The 23613-nt window shown below is 39.2% G+C and overlaps 1 protein-coding gene across 6 annotated transcripts in view; it reads left to right on the forward strand.

Moving 5' to 3' along the window:
• ANKIB1 (ankyrin repeat and IBR domain containing 1) overlaps positions 1-23613 on the forward strand; it is a 151137-nt gene that overhangs the window by 72956 nt on the left and 54568 nt on the right. For 5 of the 6 annotated variants that reach the window (XM_061164872.1, XM_061164871.1, XM_061164873.1 and 2 more), the window contains 2 exons: positions 1735-2035; positions 15163-15345. In XM_061164872.1, coding sequence (XP_061020855.1) covers positions 1735-2035; positions 15163-15345 — 484 coding nt within the window. The remainder of the gene's footprint in view (positions 1-1734; positions 2036-15162; positions 15346-23613) is intronic. The other variant, XM_061164876.1, reaches the window with a different exon arrangement.

The raw sequence follows: 23613 nt of genomic DNA on the forward strand, positions 1-23613 counted from the left end.
ACTCAGCCATTTTCCTCATAAGAGCTTTCTAGCTTGGCTCATTCATTCAAGTTGAAGAGCTCATCCTAGTTCCTTTCTGGTCAGGGTTTTGTCTTTGTTTTTTCTTGTTCTAAGCTAAAACTAACCTAAAAACAATTCAGATTTTAACTGAATTGTAACTAGGATTTAAGTGTTTGACTCTTCTGCTCCCTTCCCATTGCTCTTCTGCCCTTAGACATAGGAATGCAAGTGATACCAGCCCTCCATAGTAAATTGACTCATCTTTGGATATGGGACTATATGCCCATTTCATAGTATATTTGTGTTTTTTAGTGCAGGCTGACTGAATTATACTAGGTTTTATCCAACACATTTCCCATTATGGCCACTGAACTGGCTCAAATGTTAATCCACTGAGCCTAGCCCAAAAGATGTAGTGGATGCTAGGCACAGCTCAGATCTGGATCTGGCAGAAGTTAAGGCAGCTCATCTATAATCATTGGTAAGGTCTACCACCTTGAAATTAGATCGTGGTCTTCCAGAACTCACCTAGCTTACTGCCTTAAGAAGGTATTACATTGTATAAATATATGCCTTATTCTTTCAAAGGCTATGGAAAACTCAGATAAATTTTTCCTAGATTTAACATTTACTTCCAGACTTAGGCATTGCTTGCTTCTCCTATATTGTCAGCATCCTTCTTAAGTAAATATGTACTCAAGAGAAATAGAATATAGCAGAGCAGTAACAAAAAAAATAAATCACTGGGATATGTTTAATAATGTACCTAAGACATTTATGTTAATTGATATACTAGTGCATTTTGCAGAGAAGGCAGTGGCGACCCACTCCAGTAGTCTTGCCTGGAAAATCTCGTGGACGGAGGAGCCTGGTAGGCTGCGGTCCATGGGGTTGCAAAGAGTCGGACACGACTGAGCGACTTCACTTTCACTTTTCACTTTCACGCATTGGAGAAGGAAGTGGCAACCCACTCCATTGTTCTTGCCTGGAGAATCCCAGGGACGGGGAGCCTGGTGGGCTACCGTCGGTGGGGTCACACAGAATTGGACATGACTAAAGTGACTTAGCAGCAGCAGCAGCAGCAGTCCGTTATGTGGCCCTTTGGTTCCTTTCCTTCTTCCTCCTTTCCCTTTTCCCTTCTCTTTCATTTTCCTTTTCTTACCTTTCTTTTTTCTTCCTGTGCCTTTTTCTGTTTTATTAGCAAATACAGTGATGATAGTCAACTTTGGTTTTTTAGTAGTAGTGTTCTAGAATGAAGTTTCTTTTTACAATTTTAAGAATTAGTGGGGCTTCCCTGGTGGCTCAGTGGTAAAGAATCCACCTCCTAATGCAGAAGACACGGGTTTGATCCCTGATCTGGGAAGATCCCACATGCCAAAGAACAACTAAGCCCGTGTACCACAGCTGCTGAGCCCATAATCTAGAGTGTGGGAGCTGCAACTACTGAGCCCATGTGCCGCAACTCCTGAGGCCCTCATGCAGGAGAAGCCACTGCAGTGAGAAGCCTGTGCACCGCTATTAGAGAGGAGCCCTCACTCTGCAACTAGAGAAAAGCCCACACAGCAGCAAAGACCCAGCACAAGCAAAAAAAAAAAAAAATTAGTCATTCAACCTATTGTGAAACAGTGCTTCAGTAGAAACTGGATTAGCAGCTTAGAAGTAGAGCTTTAAATGTATCTCCTGTGTATTATTTGCAGGTAGGAAAAACCTGATTTTCATTCTTTACCATTTTAGGACCTTTCTTTTTGGTAGAGATGGAAATCCAAATAAACGGAATGTGCACAATGAAACATCTATGCATTTGTTGTGTATGGGACCTCAAATTATGATCTCAGAAGGAGCCCTTCATCCTCGCTTAGCACGCCCTGCAGAAGATGATTTTAGAAGAGCAGATTGTCTACAGATGATTTTAAGATGGAAAGGAGCAAAACTTGACCAAGGCGAATATGAGAGAGCAGCTATTGATGCTGTTGATAACAAAAAGAACACACCCCTGCACTATGCTGCTGCCTCAGGGATGAAAACCTGTGTAGAGGTAAAACTTTGGTGTGTTTGTTTGTTTTAGCATTCTGCATGGTAAAATCTGTGTCTTGGTAATGTGTAATAATCAGTATTTGTTTTACTTAGTTAATTTGACTAGTCATTTCTGTCTCTTGTGGTTCTAAAAGAATTAGGAGCTCTTCTTTTAGGGAAAACAAACCCACAAACATTCATCCTCAGAAATAAAATGAAATCAGAAGCAATTTAAGATTGATTAATATCCCTGAAGATAGCAGTCGTCATACAAACACTATCTTATTGAGAGTAATACTTTTGATATCAAAAGTTTCACTTGTCACTGATTTTAGACGCCAGTTTATAGAATGTATACATATGGCAAATCTTGACAAGTGGGACGTTTACCTATATTATCTAGAATTGATCAGTTCCCTAAGCATATGAGCTTCCCAGGTGGCTCAGCAGTAAAAGAATCCGCCTGCAATGAAGGAGACCTGGGTTCGATCCCCAGGCAGGAAGATGCCCTGGAGAAGGATTGGGAAACGCACTCTGGTATTCTTGCCTGGGAAATCCCATGAATAAAAGAAGCTATAGTCTGACAGGCTATAATCCATGGGGTTGCAGAGTTGGACACAACTTATTGACTAAACAAGAAGCAGCAGCAAGGGATAAATATTAATTAATATATTTATTTGGGCTTTAAAAAATGTGTATATTAAAATGTGCTAGGTTTTTTCTGTGTAATTTGCGCCGAAGTACCTGAATACCTTGTATTTTAATTTTTCCATCTATGTTTTTCATATATATATATGTTTATATATGTATATTTATATATATAAATATCCAACAACAGGCTAGATAAAATCAGCCATATAGTATAAGGTCTTAACCAAGCTAAGAAATCATTGTTCTTTATACTGTCCTCGCTGCTATACAGCTATAGTCTCTCAGCTATGCACATGTCAATCCATACATAACTCTTAGAAGTTCTTTTGCGTAAATATATTTAAGTTTCAGTGGGGAGCATTATAAATTGAATCAGAGTATCCATTTACCAGAAATGTAGGACTTGATTAGAAAAATAGTTTTCCAGATTAAATATATGCTAATAAGATTAAAATATATATCTGAAAATTTAGTATTTCCTTAATGTTATTCATGTGTATAAACTTATACTTCTAAATTGGTAAATATACAAAAAACCATGAAAGTTCTCCATTTTCTTACTCATGTTAAAAGATTATGGCCATTTATATGACTTCTTTAGTGTATCTGAAGTGTCAGTTGTTTTCAACTTCTGAAAGCCTTCTGATCTGATCTTGTGTTTTTTGCTCTTGTTTGTGATACTTACTGATCTTTTAGAATCTTAGTCATTTCAGCTCTTGGAATTGTGTCACCTTTGCCCACTACTTAGTAAGTGACGGTCATTTCGTTGGTTGGTTTAGTTGCTAAGTCGTATCCAACTCTTGCAACTCCAAGGACTGTAGCCTGCCAGGCTCCTCTGCCCATAGGATTCTCCAGGCAAGAACACTGAAGGGGGTTGCCATTTCCTTCTCCAGGGGATCTTCCCAACCCAGGAATCGAACCAGGGTCTCCTGCATTGCAGGCAGATTCTTTACCAACTGAGCTATGAGGGAAGTCCAGTGACGGTCATTAACTTAAAACTAATCTTAAGCTTTACTTTCTAACATTGATTCTCTCTGTGGTAGAAGGATGTCCTAGGATTTAGCATGGAAGGAGGCTATTGACAGAATTCCTGAGGCTTTTACACAAGTTTTTTTATATATTGTTCTACACCCACCTCTTATGAATGAATCACTGCTATAGTGACTTGTTGACAGGACTGCATCAGCATCATATTAATAATTTTCAAGTGAGCTAGGGTAGAAAATAGCTTATTCTTGATAGTAATAATATTGCTCTTAAATTGCTGCTTTGTATCTTGCTTCCAAAAATTCTCTATAAGCATTGCTGTAGTAGTTGTTGATTTTGAAGTAAGTTTACAGTGATGGGCTTATTAAATTGTTTTCAAAAAGTGAATGTAGTATTTTTGCCAACACATTTATGTGTTTGTATATCACTTTTTATTCAGTGGAGAAAATTAATGCCAGGTTTATTCTGACTGACAAGCCTGATGATTTGCTTGGTGTGAATGTGTATGTTTTACTGTTTGATCTTTCAGTATATGATATTATTCAAATCACACCATTTAATAGCTATTTTCATTTTTCTGTATTCAAAAGAGCTCTTTGACTTAATGTAAAAACCATAAATAGAACCCTATAAATACCTTCATTGCATTTATTCTAGTTGTCATCAACAGATTTTAGCATGTCCTTTTACCCATATAAAGCTATTTTAAATCTGTTTTATATACTTGACTGTATATTTACCCAGCCTCAGGTCTTAAATGACTTTTGATAATGTTTACTGTTAATTAAACACAAATACGTTGCCATGCATAGCCTACTGTGTAACTGTGCGTCTTAGGGTGTTAGCCCTTAGCAGTCTCTGTGTGAGGTCTTCCCGGTCTCCGAGAGTGATACAGAGGGTCTGGGTTGAGGGAAAGCGTGTTATCAGATGCTTGTCAGTGTTCCCATCAAGCTATCACAGTGTGGTGGAAAGAGCACTGGTGCCTAGTCCTGGTCCTCACAGTGACTATTTGTAGACCTTCAGTCACTCGGCTTCTTTGAGATTATCGAAGAAGAGGAAACTGTCCAACCATCCAAGAGGTAACTATCACAGTTATCTCAAAAGAACGCTTTAGCACTAATTTTTCTGTTAATCTGTGATTGTAGTAAAATATATCCCATTTTTAATGTCTGGCTTTTAAGGTTAAATTGATTATTTTATTCCATGGTTAAGGCCAAACTATTTTTTTTTAACTCTTAAGGATTTATTTATAAATGTCTATGGAAATAGGTCTTTTCTAACTATTGAAGATGTTTTTTTCTGTGTTTATTTAAGGACAGAGTTGATAAAGTCAACATTGGGCAATTTCGTATGTGCATTTAAACACATAGATTCTTGTGGCTCATTATTTTGAACCATTTAAATAAAATGTTTATAACGTCCCCTTCTCTCTGTAATAATTATGTTCTGTAGTAAGCTAAAGGGGCACACACATGTACATACACAGAACATAAGAAACCTCTTAATCATAGTCTTTTTAGAAACTTGCATGTGTGAAGGCATCAGTGGCTAAATATAAGATACAGATATACCGATCTATCTATATACACACACACACACACACACACGCACATACACACACGCACATACATGTATATGGAGAGCTCACCCTGAAGTTTCTCATGCTGTATTACTGCCTAGCTGATTTCCTCATATGGACTTTCCAGCGGTCTCTCAAATTCAGTGTTTCCAAAACTACTCAAGCTTCTCTATCCACTAGGTCCTTTTATGGACTGCCTTGTTCCTATTAATGATGCTATCATTACCACCATATCTACGTTTAATACCTGGAATTATCTTGGCAATGTTTTTGTTTTATTTTTTGTGTGTGTGTCAAACTCATGCCACTAGTTTGCAGAATATAGTTCTTCCTTGCCTATTTTGGCCAGCCTCTTCTTTTTATCTCTACTGGGCACCTTCTAACAACAGATGCTTATTTATGCTTATATCAAATCCTACTTTTTCCTTAAGTAGGAAAATTTGAAGTTTGACTAATCATTCAGATTATTTATGAGATAAAACTAACACAAGAGTAGACTGCAGTTGTTTGAAAATTAGAAATGCTTATATGTTGAACATTTATTAATGCAAATTAAAGTCCCTTTCATTCTAATTTTTTCATATTTCAAAGAATCATTCCAAGGGTAAGCAAACATTTTTCTGTGAAAGCCCAGGTAGTGTATATTTAATTTAAAAAATTTTTTTATAATTTTATTTATTTTTGGCTTTGCTAGGGCTTCATTGCCACGTGGGGTCTTTCTATAGTTGAGGCGAGCTGGGGTTACTGTTCATTATGGTGCATGGGCTTCTTGAGGGGGAGCACAGGCTCTAGACGAATGTTCAGTAGTTGCAGCACGCAGCCTCAGAGGTTGCAGTATGCGGGCTCTAGGGCACACAGGCTTCAGTAGTTGCGGCACACAGGCTCAGAAGTTGTGGGGTGCAGGCTCTAAGGCACACAGCCTCAGAAGTTGCGGTGTGCAGGCTCTAGAGCACACAGGCTTCAGTAGTTGCGGCACACAGGCTCGGAAGTTGTGGGGTGCAGGCTCTAAGGCACACAGCCTCAGAGGTTGCGGTATGCGGGCTCTAGGGCACACAGGCTTCAGTAGTTGCGGCACACAGGCTCGGAAGTTGTGGTGTGCAGGCTCTAAGGCACACAGCCTCAGAGGTTGCGGTATGCGGGCTCTAGGGCACCCAGGCTTCAGTAGTTGCGGCACACAGGCTCGGAAGTTGTGGGGTGCAGGCTCTAAGGCACACAGCCTCAGAGGTTGCGGTGTGCAGGCTCTAGGGCACCCAGGCTTCAGTAGTTGCGGCACACAGGCTCAGAAGTTGTGGTGTGCAGGCTCTAAGGCACACAGCCTCAGAGGTTGCAGTATGCGGGCTCTAGGGCACCCAGGCTTCAGTAGTTGCGGCACACAGGCTCAGAAGTTGTGGTGTGCAGGCTCTAAGGCACACAGCCTCAGAGGTTGCAGTATGCGGGCTCTAGGGCACCCAGGCTTCAGTAGTTGCGGCACACAGGCTCGGAAGTTGTGGGGTGCAGGCTCTAAGGCACACAGCCTCAGAGGTTGCAGTATGCGGGCTCTAGGGCACACAGGCTTCAGTAGTTGCGGCACACAGGCTCGGAAGTTGTGGGGTGCAGGCTCTAAGGCACACAGCCTCAGAGGTTGCGGTATGCAGGCTCTAGGGCACCCAGGCTTCAGTAGTTGCGGCACACAGGCTCGGAAGTTGTGGGGTGCAGGCTCTAAGGCACACAGCCTCAGAGGTTGCAGTATGCGGGCTCTAGGGCACATAGGCTTCAGTAGTTGCGGCACGCAGGCCCGAGAGCACAGTGGGCTTCAGAAGGTAGACCTTATTGCAGCTCGTGGGCTCAGTTACTGCAAGGCATGTAGAATCTTCTCCGACCAGGGATCAAGTCCATGTTCCCTGCATTGGCAGGTGGATTTTTACCCACTGGGCCAACAGGTAAATCCCCAGATGGTAACTCCTTTAGACACCTGCTCAACCATGCCGCAGTATGGTGAAAGCAGCCATAGAGTATGTAAATGAGCATGGCAGTGTTCCAGTAGTGCTTTGTTTATGGGCATTCCTACTTGAATTTCTTACAATTTTCACATATCGTGAAATAATCTTATGATTGTTTTCAACCATTTAAAAATGTACAAAGTTTAGTTTGCAGGCTGTATAGGAACAGACAGTAGGCTAGATTTGGCCCACAAGTTTGCAGTGGATCCCTGCATTATGCAAAGATTGGGAGAGGAAAACGAAGAGGATGCCCTACTATAGAAGCTTATTTTAAATATGTAAAATTATCAATATGTAGCAACTCCTGTACACTTTAAGTATATAAAGAACTTTAAAAATACTAAGTAATGGATGCCTAGCATGCAAAAATGGAACTCCATTAAAATTTAAATCTTCGGGCTTCCCTGGTGTCTCAGTGGTAAAGAATCTGCCTGCCAATGAAGGAGAAAGGGGTTCAGTCTCTGATCTGGGAAGATCCCACATGCCACAGAGCAGCTTCGCCCACGTGTCACAACTACTGAGCCTGTGCTCTGGAGCCCGTGCTCCGCTGCAAGAGAAGCCACCACAGTGAGAAGCCTGCACACCTCTGTGAAGAGGGGCCCCTGCTCACTGCAGCTGGGGAAAAGCCCACACAGCAGCAGAGATCCAGCACGGCCAAACATAAATGAATAAATAAGTAACTTAAAAAATACAAGTCTTAGAAGAATTTTATACTATAAATAACACATGTTTTCCTTAGTTGCTGAGTTTTTTATTTTCTCCTTTGGAATAGAGATAGACTTTGGAGAGGAATGATGGGATAAGTAACTTAAAAAATACAAATCTTAGAAGAATTTTATACTATAAATAACACATGTTTTCCTTAGTTGCTGAGTTTTTTATTTTCTCCTTTGGAATAGAGATAGACTTTGGAGAGGAATGACGGGTTAGGTCTGTTGTTGTTGTTCAGTCACCAAGTGGTGTCAGACTCTGTGACCCCATGGACTGCAGCACCCCAGGCTTCCCTGTCCCTCACCATCTCCCGGGCTTTGCCCAAGTTCATGTCCATTGCATCGGTGATGGCATCCAACCAACTCATCCTCTGTCACCCTGTTCTCCTTCTGCCTTCAGTCTTTCCCAGCATCAGGGTCTTTTCCAGTGACTTGACTCTTCGCACTAGGTAACCAAAGTATTGGAGCTTCAGCATCAGTCCTTCCAGTGAATATTCAGGGTTGATCTCCTTGCTGTCCAGGGAACTCTCAAGAGTCTTCTCCAGCACCACAGTTTGAAAGCCTCAATTCTTTGGCACTCTGCCTTTATGGTCCAGCTCTCACAACTGTACGTGGCTACTGGAAAGACCATAGTCTTGACTGTATGGACCTTTGTCGGCAAAGTGATGTCTTTGCTTTTTAACACACTGTCTAGGTTTGTCATAGCTTTCCTGCCAAGAAGCAGTTGTCTTCTGATTTCATGGCTGCAGTGACTTTAGAGCCCAAGAAGAAGAAATCTATCACTGCTTCCACCTTTTCCCTTTCTATTTGCCATGAGGTGATGGGGCCAGATGCCATGATCTTAGTTTTTTAAATACTGATTTTTAAACTGGTTTTTCACTCCTCCTTCACCCTCATCAACAGGTTCCTTAGTTCCTCTTTGTTTTCTGCCATTAGAGTGGTATCATCCTCATATCTGAGGTTGTTGATATTTCTCCTGGCAATTTTGATTCCAGCTTATAAATCATCCAGCCTGACATTTCTCATGACATGCTCTGCGTGTAAGTTAAATAAACAAGGTGACAGTGGACAGCCTTGTCATACTCCTTTCTTAATCCTGAACCAGTCAGTTGTTTGATCCAGGGTTCTCACTATTGCTTTTTGGCCAGCATAGATCTGTTAGCAAGGCCTAATTCGTGATTTTTCTCCCCTTGGCCGACTTGCCTAGAGCACGCCCAGTCATTAAGCCTCATTTATATTGGTGCTTCACCTGTCATAATGATTCAAGAAATGGTTGATGTGACAGAGGTGGCTGTTGTGTTTGATAGTGCTTCAACTCTTTGTGAAAAGCGTTTTTTAAAATGAGTATTATCTTTAGATATTTCCTATGCACCTTTGTCCTACCTGCTTATTCAAAGCTTTAAGTGTTGCTACTTATTGTCAGATCAAATAAAGGTCACTAGGAAACCAAAGCTGGTAAGTCCCACTTCCCCTTTATAGCCACAGGGCCTCTATGACAGTCAGCAGCTGTCAGAGCATTTCACACTTCTTTGAAAAGCCATAAAAATCATTCACAAGTTATACTGAAAAGTTTTACTTAATTATATTGTGTTTTTAGCACCTGGAGTTTTAAAACTGTAAAAAAGAATAAGGAAATTATGGTCCCAGCTTAGCAACTGGGAGTAACTATGCCTGTCTGGGCCTCGGTTTCCTAATTTTTAATCAAGATAGTTATGATTTCATTATTGCATCCAAAATATTGTTACAGGCATTGAAGGGAAGAAAGATCATTTTAATTTTCCTAATCCTAGAAAATGTTTTGGATAGTAGTAATATTTGAGTGGATAAGACTTCAGTTTAAGTATTTGGAGGAGGCTACTCAAAATGTGGTCCTCAGACCTGTAGCATCAGTAACTTTTGTTGTAAATACAAATTCTTGTGCCCGCCAGACCTCCAGATACCAAATAGGAATCTCTGGGGTAGACTCCAGGAATACTTTAAGCAAGTTTCATTGGTTATTCATTTGCATGTTGCAGTTTGAGAAGGACTGTTCTATATCTCAAACATATGCAAATTGAAATATCTTGCAGAGGTTTGATAAGACAGATGATTTAAAATGAAGATAGAAGCCATAGTAAGTAGAAAATCCTAAGTGCTAATGCCAAGAATTTGAAATTTATTTATAGAAAATTGAGCCATTTAATTTTTTTGATTGGTGCGATTATGAAAGCAAATATAGTAAGATTAGCCTAATGGTTGTAATGTAGAATAGATTTTATTTGAAAGGGGGTACTTCTCAAGGAGTGGTTCTTAAAGCCTTGCTACCCAGACACTGTTCCTCAGACTGTGGCATCAGTTTCCGTATTGTTGGGGATGCAGCATCTCAGGTCTCATCTCAGATCACATGATTCTGAATCTGTAGTTTAACAGGAACCCTAAAGTCATCCACATTCACATTAAAGTTTGAGAAGCCTTATCTTAGAGCAGTAATCTGTGGGACCTACAATGAAATCATCTGTAAAATGTGCATATACTTAGTCTCCATTCCAGGTCACCCTGTTATAACTATCAGACTACCCAAGTGATTCTTAAACAATTTGGAAACCTTTGTGTTGGAACAGTGGTTGTAACCATGTCTGCACACAAAATCCCATTCTGTAGACCATATCTCAAACCAATAAAATTGGATTTCTGAGCGTGGGCCCCCTGTAATAAAACTTCTCCAGATGATTCCAGTGTACAGCCAAGGTTGAAAACCAATATACTAGAAGGAGTGATAGGAGTTAGGATATTATTGCATTGATTCTACTGTGAACTGATAAAGAGCCTGGATATGTGTGGTGGTATTAGAAATGGAAAGAATGAGACAAATGCATTTTGGTGACTTGGTCAGTTGATACAAGAAAGTAAGACAAAGGTTAAAGATGATGAAGACTTTAAAATATTAATATTAACAATGGTGAGCTATCTTTGGATAATATAGTTTTCTCACTTTGATTTTTCTACATTTTGTATAACAATCTGCTGTCATATCTATAATTAGAGTAAAGCAAATTAACTTTATTTTTAAGTAAACTGAGCATGATTTTGAACCTAGTTCACTTTGAAGCCTGCTAGCAATTGACATACATCTAAAAAGTGAGTTCAGGTGTTGTATGTGAACTGTACTTAAATAGTATAAAGAAAAAAATTAAAAGTGAGATGAGGTGACGGAATTGGTTAGAAGGAAAGGCGAATATCTTGAATTGTCATTTAGAAGAAGATTGAGGCCTTAGATTATCCACATGAAATGATATTCAGGCTGTTAAAAATTAGAACTAACTGGGGGTAATGAATATAGATTTAGAATTAAATGTTATCTCCATAGAGTTGATAACTAAAAGCAAGATAAAGTATAGATGACAAATCCAAGGACAGGACTTTAGATTATAGATAAAATTACAGAATTAAAGTCACAGCATTAACTTGGAGAATGTCTGTGTTTAAAGGGAATGAGAACAAGAAGTGGCCTACAACAAAAAAACAAAAAAGAGAAGAGAACCAAAATAATCCAGTGTCGAGGATGCCAAGAGAAGAATTTCAAGGAGAGGAAGCAGTCAGTCATTTGACATGCTTCAGAAAGGGCAAGGAAATAGAAGACTGAGAAAGGCTCCTGGCTTTGAGAGGTATTAATGACTTTCAGGAATAATATTAGAGTGAAGTGGGCAGAGTAGAAGTTAGATTGCTGGGAGAAATTGAGTAATTTGCTGAGGAAATGTAGAGACAGTGAGTGTCAGTCACTGATTTCAGAAATGTGGCTGAGAAAGTATTAAGGAAGTCATTAGAGGACTAACAGAATTAAGATAAGGGCTCCTCTGCCAGGAGCCAGTGGAGTCAGAGACTGAAGGATGGGAGTAATGGAGTGCTCAGGGTCATCGAGGAGACAGATTAGGAAACGGTGATTTTACAACGAGAACAGACTCTTAAGAATCATCTTTCTTTTTACATTTTTTCCTCAAGATAATGTAAGCCTCATTTTACAAATGGACCTGTGTAAACTGAGACTTACAGAAGTTAAATGACTTATGCAGAGTCACCAGCCATTTAGGTGAAGGATCAAAGGGGTGGAAAGGGATTTGTCATCAACTCGCAGCTGTTCTTCCCCTCTTCCTGTGGGATTATGAATAGAAAGGAAGACAACGTCGATAAACAGATGTGCTGAGATGGTGATAATTGGATGTTCCTTTTAAGGTAGAAAATTGTATATACCACCAAGTATGTGAGACAGGCTAAAAATATATATATATGAAATATTCAGTTCTCCTTGCTTGAGAGTGAAGAAAATGATACTTGGATGCTTTGGTTGAAGCATTTAAAAACTGCCTCTTCAAAACCAGGTGTAACTCCCTATTATGCAAAAGCAAAACATCTGACTTTACGCAGAAAATGGTGGCTCAGACATTAAGGAGTCCACCTGCAATGTGGGAGACCCAGGTTTGATCTCTTGTGTTGAGAAGATCCCCTGGAGAAGGGAATGGCAACCCACTCCAGTATTCTTGCCTGGAAAATTCCATGGACAGAGGAGCCTGGTGGGCTACAGATCATGGGGTTGCAAAGAGTCGAATACGACTGAGCGACTAACTCATGTAGCAGAAGTTTACCGTGTCTTGACATCTTCTTTTTACTGGTGTTTCGACCTTAGGCCCCAAAGGTCAGTATGCTGAAACACTTCTTAAAAAATCCCTCCTCCATTGTCAGGCAGCACTGCTATTAGCTAGTTAGCTTCTCTGCCAAAAGTAGCATATACATTGATTTCCTTGCCAAGACAAATGGACACACTGCAAACACGAACCTTCCCTTCCATCACCCATTATGGGTGTCTCTCCAGCAATGAGATACAGGTTTTTGGGACCTCTCACCCCACTCCCATCAGACTCATTTTGGGACTGCTTTCGAAGACAGATCACCAGTCAAGGTAAGAAATCTCAACTTCTGAAAATTGTCAAAAGTGACTCTCAACAATGACTTCTCACACATTCCCTCTCCATACACGTTTTTTTTTTTTTTAACCCCATGGAATGCAGACTGGAAGGTTCCTCTCACCAATATTTTGGAATGGCACAGCCTCTTAAATTTTGTTGTCTTTGCTTTTGCTAAAGACTGGGATAATTAAGTTAAATATGATTTATCTTGTTTGCTAATATTTGGAATGTTTTCTGTGGTAGTATCTATTTTGGACATAAATCAAATCATGGCTTTGAAAGCTATCCCAGTGTGCTTTTTAGAAATCATTTCCTACTGCTCTGAATAAAGAACCAGAGAACAAAGTCAGCTCTTAGTTCTGTAGCAGTCAGAAGCAAGTTTTGTGTTGGATAACCTGTGAAGCTGAACGGCTGAAAACAGTAACAGACCCTGCAGTTGGTATGGTAAGCCTGTGGGCTTGCTCCTTCCCAGTATTAAGTAGAATAGGTGATATAAAGGTGCCAGTCTCCATGTCACTTAGGCCAGGGTGTAGGGTCAGTGCTTGTCAGACTTTCATGTGCCTAAGAAGCTCCTTGAGATTAGAATCAGATTCTGATTTAGAGGTCTGGAGGGGAGGGGCTTGGGTGGTAACACTGAGATTCAGCATTTCTAACAAACCCCCAGTGATACCACTGGTCCCCAGACCGCATTTAGACTGAAGGGTTCCAGATGGTAACAGTGACTGCTGAGACTTATGCTTCACATGTTTTTTTTCTTTTAAAGGGCCAGATGTTAAAAAAAAAAAAAAAAAGCCAGATGTAATGTGTAACTATTTTAAGCTTTGAGACCACAAGTCTGTGTTTCATATTCTTCTTGATTTGTTTGCTTGTTTTTACAACTTAAAAAATGTTGTAAACCATCTTAGCTCTGAGGAATACCCTTGGCCTAGAGCAAGAAGCCAGAGTCATGTCTTCTAGGCTTGTCAGTGGCTTCCAGGCCTGGCATTGGTGTAGGTCCCTTATTTTGTCAGGGCCTCTTGGGATGACTGTAGAGGAACCATGAGAATTGCAGAAGCAATAAAGGAATTTTATAGGAAGATCTGTGTTTGTTGGAGGGAGAGGAGATAAAATTTGGAAGAAAATGAAAAGAAGCTACCATTTTGATTAACTCCCTTAAACAAAGAAAATCACTAAAAAGTATGCATGTTTAGATCATAAATGAGATCTGGCCAGAACTTTACGATAGGCCCAGGATACATGTGATTTCTCTAATGTTTGTGATCAGCCTGTTCTTTGTGTCAGTACAGTGTCATTAAGAACTTGGTCAGACTTGTGTCTGAATCCCAGTTCTGCTGCTTATTAGTTGGGTAATTTTGGTCAAGTTATTTAACTCTTCTGAAGCATCATAGTATCCCTGCTACTTGGGGTTGTTAACATTAAATCAGCATAGTGCTTGGCACTTAGAAAACAATAGGTGGTGTCTGTTACTGTGTTATATGGTGGTGAGTGAATTCTGTAAAAGAATCGGCTCTGTGACTGATTGTTAGGCTGTCCTGGGGTGTCCTGGATTATGGCCCTCATGGTATTTGTGTCCTTCCCAGTGCCTCTGCAGGTGTAATGGGGAACCTTGAACCTACAGCCCTTAGTAACAGTGTATTAAGCTTCTACAAAATCAGCAGAAACCTCAGTAGTAAACACATTGTTACTCTTTCATGCATTTTTACAAGTGGGATTTCTTTGGGTGAAATCCTTTCTTTAAATATCAAGAGATTTGATAGAGTATCTTCTCACCTTGGCTGTGAGCTGCTATTCCCATTGCGTATTTTGAGTAATATTGGAAACAGTTTTGCTTCAGTGATTTGCTCAACCTAATTTCATTTCAGTGTTTAACTGGATGATGAATGATACAAATGAAAATTTTTGTCTGCCTTGCCAGGACATCAGGTGTTAGTGGTTATGTCCTTCTTGTTTAAGAAAGATTTGTAGAAATGTATAAAATTTAAAGCATTGAATAGCTATAAAATTATTCATTTTTAAGTAAAACTTTGGATTGGACAGAATGTTCAAGAATTTCTTTATAAAATTTAAGAAACAGGTTTGTTGTTTTTAACCAAAGGAAGTCATCTTAACACCGACTAACAATAATTGCTTATCTTAAAATCAGAAGCCACTGGTATCTAACTTTTACTGTCAATTCATATTATTACATATTATTGATTTTTTGTCATGCTTCTTTTATTATATTAAAAAGTTTTAATATGTAGCATGGAATAACTTGTCATTTAAATCTATAGGTGCAAGTTTTTTGAAAAAATCTTTTTTAGCTTTTAGTAAAACATGGAGGAGACCTGTTTGCTGAGAATGAGAATAAAGATACTCCTTGTGATTGTGCTGAAAAGCAACACCACAAAGATTTGGCCCTCAATCTAGAATCTCAGATGGTTTTCTCACGAGATCCTGAAGCTGAAGAAATAGAAGCTGAATATGCTGCTTTAGATAAACGAGAGGTAAGTTTTTTTAATGAAAGAGATTGTGCAAATATTGTACTAAATTTTTTTTTTCTTCTTTAAAAGCCAGTTTATGTGGTCTTCTTTCCAGTATGCTATACGTTCTGTCATCTGTATAGCCATAAGTATGAAAATACATCTAAAAAAGTCATGAGTATGAAAAACATCCAGAAAACCTGTCCTTTGACATATGTACATTTGTGTGTGTGTGTGAAAGTCACTCAGTCATGTCTGACTCTTTGTGACCCAGGCCAGAATACTGGAGTCGGTAGCCTATCCCTTTTCCAGGGGATCTTCCTGACCCAGGAATTGAACCGGAGTCTCCTGCATTGCAGGTGGATTCTTTACCAACTGAGCTATGAGAGAAGCCCCATATATATGTTTAATTATATAGAGAGATGCTGACTCCAAGACTCCAGCCCTCTTATTCCTTAGTCTCTGCCTGTCTGGATTGCTCTTCTCAACAAACATGCTTGGATTACGCCCATCTTAAAATACAAAACAACTTCTCCATTAACCACTCTTCCTGTCTCTGTCCCCCTTCAGTTATAGCCCCATATCTCTGATCTTCATATGAGAAAAATGAAATTTAAAGAGTCGTCTGTACATACTGACTTCCTCACCTTCCCTTCACTCTCCAGCCCTTTGCAGGGTAACTTTCTTCCCTTCTACTCTGATGGAACTGCACTGACATAGACATTAAGAGTCACCATCTTGCCAAATCCTTTTCTCTCCTCCTCTTACTTGATGCTTTTCTCTCCTCATCTCACCTGAATTCTGCAGCACTGCTTGACGCAAGTAACCACTCCCTTCTTAGTGAGACACTTCTTTTTTTTTTCCTTTGTTTACTTTATTTATTTTAATTGGAGGCCAATTACTTTACACTATTGTAGTGGGTTTTGCCGTATGTTGACATGAATCAGCCACGGGTGTTCATGTGTCCCCATCCTGAACCCCCCTCCCATCCCTCTGGGTCATCCCAGTGCACCAGCCCCGAGCGCCCTGGTGAGACACTTCTTCCCTGGGCTGCAGTGACTTTGCTTCCTGGCTTTCCTTTAAGTCTTCTTGTATCGGTAAACATTACTTCCACCCACTCAAGCATAAATGTGGCAACATTTTCAGTTCATCACATCCAAACAGTCTGGAAGGTCTGTCAATTTACTTCCAAAAATATAACCTAAATCCATTTACTTCTCTGGTTCTCTACTCCTCCCTCCCTCAGTCGTCCTTTCCACCTTCACTCTTCATCTGAACTGCTATAGTGGTTTCCTCACTGGTTTCCTGCCTTCTGTTCTAGTCCCCTTAGAATCCGTTTTGTGCACAGTAGCCAGAGTGACATTATTAAACTTAAATTAGATCATATCACTTAACCATTTAGTGATTTTCATGGCATTTAGAATAAAATCCAAACTGTTTGCTCAGACATAAGAATTTATATGGTCTTGCCGCTATTTACCTTTCCAACCTTATCTTAAATGACTTTTCCTGGCATGCTATGGTACTTAGACTACACTAAGGCTTTTTGCACTTACTATTCCTTATGTCTGAAATCATCTCCCAAGTTTTCTCTTGACTATATCCGATCTTCAAAGAGGCAGTCTTAGACCATTCTTCTGAAGTAGGCCCCTCTCCTTCCATTACTCTTTATCATAGTACCCTGTTTATTTTTATCACATGCTTTAATTATTTTATGTATTTGTTTACTTGTTTACCCCCTTTCTCTTTTATTAGATTGTCAACTCTGTGAGTGCCAGAATCATAACTTTCTTATTCAGCAGAATATTTTCCACGTCTGAAAGCACTGCTTGTACAGTGGACATCCATAGATAATACTTAAATAAAGAAGTTATTGTAATACACAGTAAATTTTTTCCTCTAAAAGTGATTGATTTCTCAATGTTTATTCAGTGCTAACTTGGTTCTGATAGGACTTATATAACTATTATTTGTTTGTGTTTAGAAAAATTACTCTATTGTCGGTTTTTTAATTTCCCATGAATTTCTGACAGTTTGTAAGCTCCTACCTCTCCATATGGCCAAAAAAAGTTTCTTAAAATTAAAAGATTTATATTGTTTTACCTATCGTGTTTTCTTTAGTTAAAGATTACTTTAAAGATTTTTTTTTTTTTTAATGTGGACTGTTTTTAAAGTTTTTACTGAATTTGTTACCATATTGCTTCTGTTTTATGTTTTGGTACTTTGGCCACGAGCCACATGGGATCTTAGCGACCTGACCAGGGACTGAACCCGCACCCCCTGCATTGGGAGGCAAGGCCTTAACTGCTGGACCACCAGGGAAGTCCTAACACATTTTAATTTAGTTCTTTCCTCCAGGTGATTAGTCTGTAAATGGGCAGTCTTCTTCACCCCATCATTGACAAAATTTTGAGTGACTACTTTACCAGACACTGTTTTAACAGAAATTAGGGATACAGTGAGGAACGAAGATCTCCTGCCCTCTAGAAGCTTATACTCTAGCAAAGGTCGAGAGATGCTCACAAGTAAGATTAAAAAATAAATGAACATAATATCTGAGAGTTGTAACTGGTTTGAAGAAATAAAAACAAGGTGATATAATTAGAGTGATAGCTGGGAATGGGGGTACTTAATTTATCCAACCCCCCAAAGAAAGAACAAAGACTCTAGTAAGAGTCAGGCTCTGTGAGAGAAGATTGTGTGACTGTAGCTAGATAAGGGAAGGAAAAACTGAGCAATACAGTACTGTGAAAGCCATCTCAAGAACCCACCCATCCCTCTCCCCTCCCAGCCTATAACTCAGGAAGGCTTGAAGCTCCTTTTCTGACAGGGAACCAGTATGGTTGGCCATTGCCTTGGCTGGCTACCACACTTAGGAGTGGGTAGCTGCTTTCCTCTGAGAGCCCTGAGTCTTTCTCTGCCTATTCTTTCCCCACTCTTTCTCAGGCTAAGTAAGCTCTGTGCTGTGTGCTCAGTCATGTCTGACTCCTTGCAACCCCATGGACTACAGCCCGCCAGGCTCCTCTGTCCATGGGATTGTCCAGTCAAGAACACTGCAATGGGTAGCCATTCCCTTCTCCAGAGGAACTTACCAACCCAGGATAGAACCTGAGTGTCCTGTCACCCACATTGGCAGGCAGATTCTTTACCGCTGAGCCAGGCTAAGCTCAGGGGTCAGCTAATGCGAGGTTGATACTGAGAGAAATTGGAAATATCCTCTTCTTCCCCGAGTGTCTTTTAAAATTTTAATAGTTACCAATATACTTGGTCAATAAATACCTGTTTTTTGTTTTTTTTTTTTTTTTCATTTTTTTCTAACAGTGAATTTATTTCACCTATATAATCAGGGGAAAGCTATTTTAGTTGTGGGGGAAAATAAATATTTCTTTAATAACTCCTTTGTCATAGTCTCTTCTGAAACAGTTTTTGAAGATACTGTCACTTTATACATGGCATCAAAGTGGTACAATTTATATGTTGGACTGTTTCACTTTTCTTCAGTGGTATTTTGGTAGCAGTAATATGCACTGATGCAAAAGAGGCACTTTTATTCCCTGTTTGTCTTTAAAGTAGTTTACTTTTTCTTTCTTGATATCAGTATTGGACTACTTTGAAGGTTATTGATGGTTTGTATTAATCTGAAAATAGAAGCAGTTTATCTTTGCAACAGAAAAGAGAAAGGCGCCTTCATTTTAATCCTTCCTGTGGTAGAGAGGGATACTGCCTCCATGTTGTTGTTGTTGGTTTTTTTTTCATGTTGTTGTTTTTGAGTCAGTAAGTTGTGTCCAACTCTTTGCGACCCCATGGACTGCAGCATGCCAGTTCCCTGTCCTTCACTATCTCCCGGAGTTTGCTTAAACTCATGTCATTGAGTCAGTGATGCCATCCAACCATCTCATCCTCTGTTACCCCCTTTTCCTCCTGCCCTCAATCTTTTCCCAGCGTCAAGGTTTTTTCCAATGAGTTGGCTCTACACATCAGGTGGCCAAAGTGTTGGAGCTTCCGCATCAGTCCTTCCAGTGAATATTCAGGACTGATTTCCTTTAGGATTGTCTGGTTTGAGCTCCCTGCTGTCCAGTGGACTCTCAAGAATCTTCTCCAGCACCACAATTTGAAAGCACTAGTTCTTTGATGCTCAGCCTTCTTTATGGTCCAGCTGTCACTTCCATACATGACTGCTGGAAAAACCATAGCTTCGACTATACGGAGCTTTGTCATCAAAGTGATGTCTCTGCTTTTTAATACGCTCTTTAGGTTTGTCATAGCTTTTCTTCCAATGAGCAAGCAACTTTTAATTTTATGACAGCAGACATTGTCTGCACTGATTTTGGAGCCCAAGAAAATAAAATCTGTCACTGTTTCCACTTTTTCCCATCTTTCTGCCTGAAGTGATTGGACTGGATGCTATGATGTTTATTTTTTTGAATGTTGAGTTTTAAGCTAGCTTTTTCACTCTTCTTTTGCACCTTCATTAAGCAGCTCTTTAGTTCCTCTTCACTTTGTGCCATTAGTGTCATCTGCATATATGAGGTTATTGATATTTCTCCCAACAATCTTGTTTCCAGCTAGTGATTCATCCAGCCTGGCGTTTCACATGATGTACTCTGCTTATAAGTAAGCAGGGTGACAGTATACAGCCTTGACATACTCCTTTCCCAATTTTGAACCAGTCTGCTGTTCCATGTCTAGTTCTAACAGTTGCTTCTTGTCCTTTATACAGGTTTCTTAGGAGATAAGTAAGGTGATCTGGTATTCCCTTCTCTTTAAGAATTTTCCAGTTTGTTGTAATCCACATAGTCAAAGGCTTTAGCAAAGTCAATGAAGCAGAAGTCGATGGGATTTTTTTTGGAATTCCCTTGCTTTCTGTATGATCCAGTGAATGTTGACAATTTGATCTCTGATTCCTCTGCTTTTTCTAAATCCAGCTTGAAAATCTGGAAGTTCTTGATTCACATACTGTTTAAGCCGAGCATGAAGGATTTTGAGCATTACCTTGCTAGTATGTGAAATGAGTACAATATTATGGTAGTTTGAACATTCTTTGGTATTGCCTTTCTTTGGGATTGGAATGAAAACGGACCTTTTCCAGTTCTGTGGTCACTGTTGAGTTTTCCAAATTTGCTGGCATATTGAGTGCAGCACTTTAAAAGCATTATCTTTTAGGATGTGAAATAGCTCAGCAGAAATTCCATCACATTCACCAGCTTTGTTCATAGTGATGCTTCCTAAGGCCCACCTGACTTCGCACTCCAAGGTGTCTGGCTCTAGGGTTATGTGGGTCATTAAGGCCTTTTTTGTACAGTCCTTCTGTGTATTCTTGCCATCTCTTCTTAGTCTCTTCTGCCTCTGTTAGGTCCTTCCTGTTTCTGTCCTTCATTGTGCTCGTCTTTTCATGAAATGTTCCCTTGGTATCTCCAGTTTTTTTAAGAGATCTCTAGTCTTTCCCAGTCTATTGTTTTCCTCTATTTCTTTGCATTGTTCACCTAAGAAGGATTTCTTATCTCTCCTTGCTGTTCTCTGGAACTCTACCTTCAGATGGGTATATCTTTCCCTCTTTCCTTTGACTTTCACTTTTTTTCTTTTCTCAGCTGTTTTTAACACCTCCTTAAACAACCATGTTGCCTTCTTGCATTTCTTTTTTCTTGGAGATGGTTTTAGTCACCACCCCCTGTACAGTGTTACGAACATCCGTCCATAGTGCTTGAGGCACTCTGTCTACCAGATCTAATTCCTTGAATTGATTCATCACCTTGAGTGTATAATCATAAGGGATTTGATTTAGGTCATACCAGAATGGTCTAGTGGTTTCCCTACTTTCTTCAATTTAGGTCTGAATTTTGCAATAAGGAGTTCATGATCTGAGTCACAGTCAGCTTCTGGTCTTGTTTTTGCTGACTGTGTAGAGCTTCTCCATCTTTAGCTACAAAAAATATAATCAGTCAGATTTTGGTATTGACCATCTGGTGATGTCCATAGGTAGAGTCTTCTCTTGTGTTGTTGGAAGAGGGTGTTTGCTATGACCAGTGCGTTCTCTTGGCAAAACTCTGTCAGCCTTTGCCCTGCTTCATTTTGTACTCCAAAGCCAAACTTGCCTACTACTCCAGGCTTCTCTTGACTTCCTACTTTTGTATTACAGTCTCCTGTGATGAAAAGGGCATCTTTTTTTAGTGTTAGTTCTAGAATGTCTTGTAGGTCTTCATAGAACCATTCAATTTCAGCTTTTTCAGTGTTAGTGTTTGGAGCTAATAGACTTGGATTACTCTGATGCTGAAAGGTTTGCCTTGGAAGTGAACCAAGATCATTCTGTTGTTTTTGAGATTGCACCCAAGTACTGCATTTCAGACTCTCTTGTTGACTATGACAGCTACTCCATTTCTTCTAAAGGATTCTTGCCCACAGTAGTAGATATAATGGTCATCTGAATTAAATTCTCCCATTCCCGCCCATTTTAATTAGTTCAGTGATTCCTGAGATGTGAATGGTCACTCTTGCCATCTGCTTGACAACAGCCAATTCACCTTGATTCATGGACCCTAACATCCTGGGTTCCAATGTGTTATTATTATTTATAGAATCAGACTTTACTCTCCCCACCAGACCACACCCACAACTCAGCGTGGTTTCCGCTTTGGCCCAGCCTCTTCATTCTTTCTGGAGCATTTCCCCATTCTTCCCAAGTAGCATATTGGACTCCTAACTGACCTGGGACTAAACAATGTATTAAAATGCTCCACATAACCTAGTTCAATTGCAGAGATTCAGAGTGATCATGTTACATGTTCATGTACGCAGTATGTCTTTTTCCTTCAAGAACTATTTTTCCTCCATTGTTACTTATTTAAGTTTTAAGCTGTGTATTTTTTTAAAAAAGGAATCTATACAGGTTGCTTTACATTATTCCTTTCTTAATATATCTAAAATCAAATTTTATTTTGTTCAACATAAGTTAGGTAGAATGAAGGCTACTCTAAAGAGGAACATTTAGGAATTAATACCAGGAAATATACAGCTGCCACCACTGGGAATATCAAGAAATGTTGTTTTTCATTATCAGTAGCCAAGAAAAATACCTGGAGTCCCAAATCTGAACTTAGAGCACATTTTCTAGAAGCGGTATTATATATAGTGAATAACTTCTAGGCCAGAATGAATACTCAGATTTAATCGTGAAGGGATTTGTGAGTTTCTGCGTGAAAAGCTGTATTTTATAAATTAGTGTAAAAGCAAGCTGTACATGATGATTTGGGGGTACTATTTAAAGGATAGTTTGGATTAAATTTCCCTTTTTAATTTCTTTTTAGTTAGTCCCTAGAAAGGGATATAATAATAAACTATATTCGAAGTTTAGGTTAATTTTTTTTTCTAGTTAGGGTCATAGGATACCTGTAATATGCAGAGATTATGGCAGTATAGCTGAATGCATGTATTGGTATAGTAGACTATTAAAGAGCGTGCCTTGTGGTGCGTTCAGTATAAGCCTTTACCGTCATTTATGAAAAGAGTAACACTGCAGACTGACTGAGTGCATGCTCTGCCAATGTTTAAAGCTCTTTAACAGCCCCAGTGACTTTTCTTTAATTTTTTTTAATTAAATTTTTTCAACCAAACATGCTCTTTATAAAAAGCACAGTAAAAATTTTAAATATTCATTGTTCTACCACTTATAAATAATACTTGTAACATTTTGCCTTCCATTTTTCATCAGTGTGATGATATTGGACATTTTGTATCCTGTACTTTTTTATTTTCCTTAACATTTCTTGATATTTATAAACTTACAGGAAATATTTTGAGTGACTGCTGACTACTCTTAACATGTAGATGTCCTTTAACTCCCTTAAAGTACATTTGAGTTAGTTGAATTTTGTCACTTTTATAAGTAACAGTGCAGATGACCAGTTCTGTTCACATTGCAATTAGACCTTAGGATGAATTCCTGTAAGTAAGATTATTGAGTCAAAAGATGAATATTTTAAAGACTCATGGGATGTGATGCTTAGTTTTTAAATGACATACCAATTACTATTTTTACCCACAGTATATCAGAGGACTATTTCACTACAACCTTAGCAATATTGAGGGTGGTGGTTGGGTTTTTTGGTTTTTGTTTTCAAACATTAGCCATTTTGCTAGGTAAAGAGCTTACATACTTAAGGATGTTTGTGTTTTTGTGACTTTCGATATTTTAAATTTACTGATTGCCACAGATTCCTTATGTATTAAAAGCAACACAGTTTTTATGTTTAAATCTTGGCAGTGTTTTTGCAGTCAAGTCTGTCAGTCTTTCCGGTC

The sequence above is a fragment of the Dama dama genome, chromosome 18 (genome assembly GCF_033118175.1).
Source record: "Dama dama isolate Ldn47 chromosome 18, ASM3311817v1, whole genome shotgun sequence".
In the NCBI taxonomy this organism is placed as follows: domain Eukaryota; kingdom Metazoa; phylum Chordata; class Mammalia; order Artiodactyla; family Cervidae; genus Dama; species Dama dama.